General features: G+C 48.1%; 1 protein-coding gene across 1 annotated transcript; it reads left to right on the top strand.

Annotated features, from left to right (window-relative positions):
- Nucleotides 1-3,760: 3,760 nt before the first annotated feature.
- On the top strand, nt 3,761-6,020 carry LOC133388375 (D(1) dopamine receptor-like). Its single transcript, XM_061634351.1, has one exon. It carries the CDS (start codon nt 3,769-3,771, stop codon nt 5,128-5,130), a length of 1,362 nt encoding a protein of 453 aa, XP_061490335.1. The 5' UTR covers nt 3,761-3,768; the 3' UTR covers nt 5,131-6,020.
- Nucleotides 6,021-6,732: the final 712 nt, after the last annotated feature.

Here is a 6,732-nt window from a genome sequence, read left to right as displayed (position 1 = left end):
ACTATCTCTCCTATCCTTGTGTGCCTAGGAGCAGTGGAGAAGAACAGAGCAGTGGATCTAATGCTGCATCTTAAGGATGAAAATGAGGGCCATTTATTCTCTGCTTTTTTTGCTGTGCCAGTTCCAGGCTGGTGCAGGAAAATTAACTGGTTTTGGATCCAGTTGACCCATCGTCCAGCCTTGTCCCTGTAACACCCCCTTCTGGGGCTTTATGGCAGCCTCTGTGGAGCCCCCCCCAGGAGTGATGCTTCTGCTTCATTCGAACCCCCTCCAGCCACACAGATCTGGGGTTACGATTGCCCTGCCCAATCTGCAACCTTTACAGCACAGATACAGTTGCTGTGTTTTGACCATGTTATTAGCAACTCTCACACTCAAACAAAATCCAGATGGTTTCTTATTTTAAAGCCAACCGTTTTTCACAGGACATCATATCAGTTTCACAGCTCTAACATTTTTTAAATTGTGGCAGTATCTGTTTTAATCACCAGACGGGGTGTGCTGGAAAGTGATAAATCAGATACTGTGTCATGCAGTATTTATTGTAGCCCTGATGGAGAGCCAAACTCTAGCAAGAAAGCTGCATGAGATGTTATAAGTGGTAAAATATTGAAGACCTACTATAGATCATAGGTCTTCATTTCCCAGCAGTTAGGATTTGCACCTGCTAAGGGTCTCAAACTGGTGACCACCCCAGGAGATGTCAGGCAGGAATTCAGACTGGGGTCACTTCCAGACAATCGCCATGCATTCATCCTGATTTATTTGCAGGGAGATTAGACAACACCGGTTATTTATTGAGCATTTGTTCTGATTTGTTTGCAGGAAGGTTATATAGTGTTGCATCAAGCAAATGTTATCCCACATTTTCCAGTGCTTTCCCCTGTCACTTTCCTTATCACAAAAAGTCTGATGGGGAGGCAGGAATGTTGGTTTGGTGTGCAGGTGTTCCAAATCAGCTTTAAATGTGCAACCTGAATGTGGTGGCATGTGATCAAATCCCACACACAAATAGCAACAGTCTGGAAGCAGCTGGATACAATCATTCAACTTTGGCCAAATTCAGGAACTGCGGGAAGACAAGCTAAGAAAGCATCCTGCATGAATAAGCCAATGTGAGTCAGGTTTACATTGCTGCTTGATGGACTGGGCAACCAAGGGAGATTTGCTCTGGCTGCTTACAAAAGATTTCCCACTTCACTCCAGCTGGGTTTAACACCCATTCATATTTCCTATAATTATTTATTTTATCTGACAACTTTTAATGAAAGGATGAGGTTTGTAGAGACTTTCTTCATATGATGCTCAAGAAGACTTGCCACAGTTACTGAGAGGCCCTTCTGGTTGTGCAACATCCTGAAGAAGTCCATCTGGCAACAACGAGCAACAGAGCCTTTTCTGTGATGGTGCCCACATTCTGCAATGGCCTCCCTCGAGAAATAAGGCACGCACTGACTCTGATACCATTTCGGTGCATGCTAAAAATGGCCTGTTGATGCAAACAGCTGTAGAGGTTTAAATATTTTTTTTTAATGGCTGCTTGATTAGATTTTAATTCTACTTTTATATTTTTGTGTTGTGCTTTAGGATATGCTACGGTACACTGCTTTGAAATGCCTACATAACAGACAGCATGCAGTATAAAAAGATGATCAGCATTACGATCAAATGCAGCATGTAACAAACAAATTCTCCAACCCACACGCAAGGGGAGGCATTGAATTCTAATGCCCTGGCTCTTGGTGATGCTGATAACATTATTTAGAGGCTGGGGAATGATTCCAGGCACCCCCTTCCTCCGCAGCAGATGGTCTGGCCCTGACCATCTGATCCATAGGCAGTCCTCCTGTTCAATGATCTACTTGCAATATGCTGCGGTGTTTCCTCAGAAGTGTTTCTTTGGGGAGTTATGACATCAGAGTAACAACTCTCAAAGTAAAAAGAAGTGGTTTGTTCTTGCCTTTCCCCAGACTTGCTTTCCTCTACTTTTGTTTGTCATGCTTGAGACCACAGCCTATGATGCGTGCAGGATTCTCTTGTTTAGAAAGTCAGTTTGAAAATGATCATCTTACCACATAGTTTTCGCAAATGTGGCCACAACTGCCAGATGTGGCCATCAGGGCTTTTATTTATTTATTTCTTAACTTGTTATCCTGCCCTTCCTCCCTGAAGGAGCCCAAGGCAATGCAGCCACAAAGCCACAGGCTTGCTCCACTGATATGTACAGAACATGACTGTACATACTGTATTTCTATGTGCTTTGACCACCCCATGGCCGCTCCTTAGCTAAACCACCACCACAACATATATGGAGAAAGCGATGGAGGAAAACAAACTTGAAATTAGGGTTGCAACACACAAACAGTGAACATTTCAACCCCAAATCACTAGTGCCCCTTGATTCATAAAGCACAATCACCAGTTCTCAGAGTGATATCAGCACACACATAAGGGATGCACTGGGAAAAAAATATGTGCGAGACTGGGGGACCTTTTTGCTTCTGTTCATTCAGTCAATTTGTAGCCTGCCCAATCCCCAAGGATCAAGGCATATAATAATAATGATAATGATAATAGAAGAAGAAGAAGAAACAGACATTACCACCCATTCATGTGTAAATATATTTTAAATAGCCCTGGAGTGTGTGAAGCAATGATAGAGAGGGTGAGTACTTTTGATCATGAGCAGAATGTCTTTCCTTCCTCACCACTGAGAAAATACAATCGGCAGCATTCACACATCTTGATGAAGGATAAAGGGCGACTTTCCTGACATGGTTACTGTGCTTTTAGCAACTGTGCATAACAGGCAGAAACCCAACAGGTGAATCTTCCTTGCTCACCATGTCAGTGAAAATTGCACCTGTAGAACGTATGCCCGCCATGTATCTGTTAGAAGCTCAGCAGTGCATGGGAGGGCAGAGGGCACGGCTGGCGGGCAGGGCTGCAGACAGCAAGGGAGGGCAAGTGAACCTATTGGGAGGGGCGGGGGGAGTTGGAGGTCAGAAGAAAGACTGGACTGGATATCGGCAGCCCTGATGATCAGACGTAATTACGCCCCGGAATCGCTTGTATTTTATCAATTATTAAGCCTTGGCTCCACGATCCTGAGCGAGCAACACAAGAGGAAAGAGTTTCCCCCGAAGACGGCCGGCAAGTAACAAGCCGAACAAAAAGATCGGAGGCACGGGATTGGCTTTGCGCCCACGTGCTTCTCTCTCACCTCCTACAGCCGCTGTGCACGAGGCAAGGGAAAGCGTCCCAGTGCCGACCCGGTTCCCTTATAGATGATGCGAAACCGCAGCGGCTTTTGCTCCACCTACTTCTCCGACACGGGGTGCCCTGAAGTCCCGGGTTGTTCCAACCCAAAGCACAGGCACAGACCCGCCGAATCTCTCTCTCTCTCTCTCTCTCTCTCTCTCTCTCTCTGCTGGGATTACATCGCGAAAGGCAAGCAGCAAGCGGAGTCGGAAACTTTTGCAATCGGGTCAGAGGAAAACCAATGTTCCAGCCCGGAATCCCAGCTAGCCTGCCGCTAACCGGCATCTATCCAAGCTCTGGCGGTGTTGTGTGAAGCTCTTGATGTGCGCCGTCCATGCTCAGGATCGGGCTTCCAAACGATGCCTGCAGGAGTCGGAGGCAGATCCGGACAATCTTTTAGGAAGGCGAAGCGGCTAAAGAGATCGGGTTTGCTGCGGAGCGGCGTAGGTAATAGTAGGAGACCCTTCTAGACGGGGACCGCCGCTGGGAACCCGCGGGAGCCCTCTGATGGAGAACGTCTCCAATGGCAGCCAGGGGCCCTTGGAGCCACGGGGCACTGGCAGTAGCCTGAAGGTGGCGTCAGGCTGCTTGCTCTCGCTGCTGGTGCTGAGTACTCTGTTGGGCAACGCCCTCGTGTGTCTGGCCGTCATACGGTTCCGCCACCTGCGCGCCAAAGTCACCAACTGGTTTGTGCTGTCGCTGGCTTTGTCTGACCTTTGCGTGGCGCTGCTGGTCATGCCCTGTAAGGCGGTCACTGAGGTGCTGGGTGGCGTGTGGGTCTTTGGCAGCCGCTTCTGCGACATGTGGGTGGCCTTTGACATAATGTGCTCCACGGCTTCCATTCTCCACCTCTGTATCATCAGCCTGGACCGCTACTGGGCCATTGCCAGCCCCTTCCGCTACGAGCGACGGATGACCCAGTGTCTGGCCTCTGCAATGATTGCCCTGGCCTGGACTCTCTCCATCCTCATATCTTTCATCCCTGTCCAGCTCCATTGGCACAAAGTTGAGGAATGGGGGACGCCTGATCTGCAGGTGCCACGCTGTGATGCTCGACTCAACCGCACATACGCTGTTGCCTCCTCCTTGATCAGTTTCTACATCCCTGTCTCCATCATGATTGGTACCTACACACGGATCTACCGTATTGCTCAGGCTCAGATCCGTCGTATCTCCTCTCTGGAAAGGGCAGGGGGTCTGTGCTTGGCCCACGGGAAAGAGCCCTCCTCTTCCTTGCGGAGCTCGCTGTGCAAGGAAACCAAGGTGCTGCAGACTTTGTCCATCATCGTGGGGGTCTTTGTCTGCTGCTGGCTGCCCTTCTTCATCCTCAACTGTCTGTTGCCCTTTTGTGAACCAAGGCCCAGCAGCAGAATTTCCGAGCAGGCCCCCTGCATCAGCCAAACAACTTTCAGTGTTTTCATGTGGCTTGGCTGGGCCAACTCCTCTGTCAACCCAGTGATCTATGCTTTCAATGCAGACTTCAGGCAGGCCTTCAGCAGCCTGCTGGGCTGCCCCCATCTCCCTTGTTGGGCTTTCAACAGCTCTGCCATTGAGAGAGTCAACTTAAGCCATGAGCTGGTCTCCTATCACCGTGACTCCTCCTGCCACAAGAGTGGAGATGACCCAGTTCCATTACCTCTGCCCGCCATTACTGCCTGGAGTCAGTCACTGCCCCATGCAGTAAATTCCCAGGGAGAGGAAGAGGGCAATGGAGGACCCCTACCAGAGACAGAGATGCTGCCATCATGTCCAGTCACTCACAGGAGCAACACCAAAAACCTTCACTTGCCACCTTTGCTCCCCTTTGAATGTGAGGCTGAGATATCTTTGGAGACTATTGCTCCCTTTGCAGAGATTATTGGGCACTAGAATCCCTGAGGTATGGCAGACTACACACACAGACACAATTATGGAGCAGTCACATGGGAACTCATTCACATAAGAAGGGGCCAGCATCCTGTTTTCCCATAATGCCCAACCAGATACCAATAGGAACTCCACAAGCAAGACCTGAGGGCAATAGCTCTCTCCTATTGTTAATCTCCAGTGACTGGAGGTAGCATATAACCATCATGTCTATTTATTTAGATATTCTATTCTGCCCAATCAGCATAGTGGGTGATTCACAACTGAATGTTTTAATAGCCATTGACAACTCTAACTTACATGAATTTATTGAATCCCCTTTTCAGGCCATCTAAATTAGAGGCCATGAGGATCTTTCACTTTCCTAAATATGGTTGCCTCTGTCTGGGAATTTATATGTCTTCTCTTATAGGCCTGGTTTTCACTGAAGTGGTAAATCTGTGTCTGGGCTGTACCACTTCAGCTTGTAGATGGGGCTTATGTACTTGAATGCTTTTTCATAAATAAATAAATAAATAAAAAGCAGCTCATAATCTGCCATATAGAGAAGGGCCAGCCCTACCATTAGGCAGAATGCAGCAACCACCTCAGGTGGTGGATGTTGTGAGGAGGGGCAACAGAGCAGTGGTGAGGTTTTGGCAAGGTGTGTGTGTGTGTGTGTGTAGCCTGCTACCTTACAGGGAACAGTGGAGGATGATTCCCTCCCACTAATGATTCAACAGAGAAGTGGCTCGCCAGGCAGCATGGAGCCACTATGAGAGCTTCCTGGAGGTAGGGCGCTGTTTCTTACTGGGAGGGAGAGGGATGAGGTGGTGAGGAGGTTGAACCAGTGCAAATGCACTTGCAGGGCCAATTCAGCACTCCTGCTGGTGCTTTTACACTTTGTTGACCTCTCCGCTGCCTCTGTGTAAGCAACAGTGACCCACCTGCCAAGAAGGTCGCATAGCAGCTCCATCCCATCCGGCAAGCTGTTTCCGATTCAGCGGTCAGTTTGGTTAGCTTCTTTGTGAAATATGAGGTGATGGTGGTGTGTGGGGATAATCTTTGCCCTAGAACTAGATTTTATCAAGAGGATAAGCTTTCCTCCTAATGTACTAGTTTTCTGTATGGAGGAATATTCAGTTACGTGAGTCTGAAGTGGTACAACCCTACTGTCCTCAACACAGATTCATCATAGTGGGAATGAAGCCTTTGACAGAACAAACACTATGTTGCCCCAAAGGTTCATTTGTACAGGAATCTAATGTGGATTTGAAGCTGCATCCACATAATATCTTGCCCATCCAAGTGGCAGCCCATACTTTTCCACCATTTAATTGAGATTTTCCCAATCTGCAGATGATCCAAAACAGAGGAAAATCCAATAGAAAGTTTCATGTTACCCATCAGTGGAGACACTAAAGCACTTTGGGAGACTAAAACCCAGAGTAGATTCCACTGCCCCACTGACATGGAGCTGCCAGCCATCAGCACAGCTACATCCCAATACACACCACCCACTAGTGTGGATGGGAAACACTGAGATAGATTTCAGGAGCATAAAATTGAAAGCACTCATTTGTGGCCAAAAATGCACATACATGCCCGTAGGACAATCTACCCACG

This window comes from Rhineura floridana, chromosome 7 (genome assembly GCF_030035675.1).
Source record: "Rhineura floridana isolate rRhiFlo1 chromosome 7, rRhiFlo1.hap2, whole genome shotgun sequence".
Classification (NCBI taxonomy): domain Eukaryota; kingdom Metazoa; phylum Chordata; class Lepidosauria; order Squamata; family Rhineuridae; genus Rhineura; species Rhineura floridana.
This window is presented reverse-complemented; position numbering and strand designations above follow the sequence as displayed.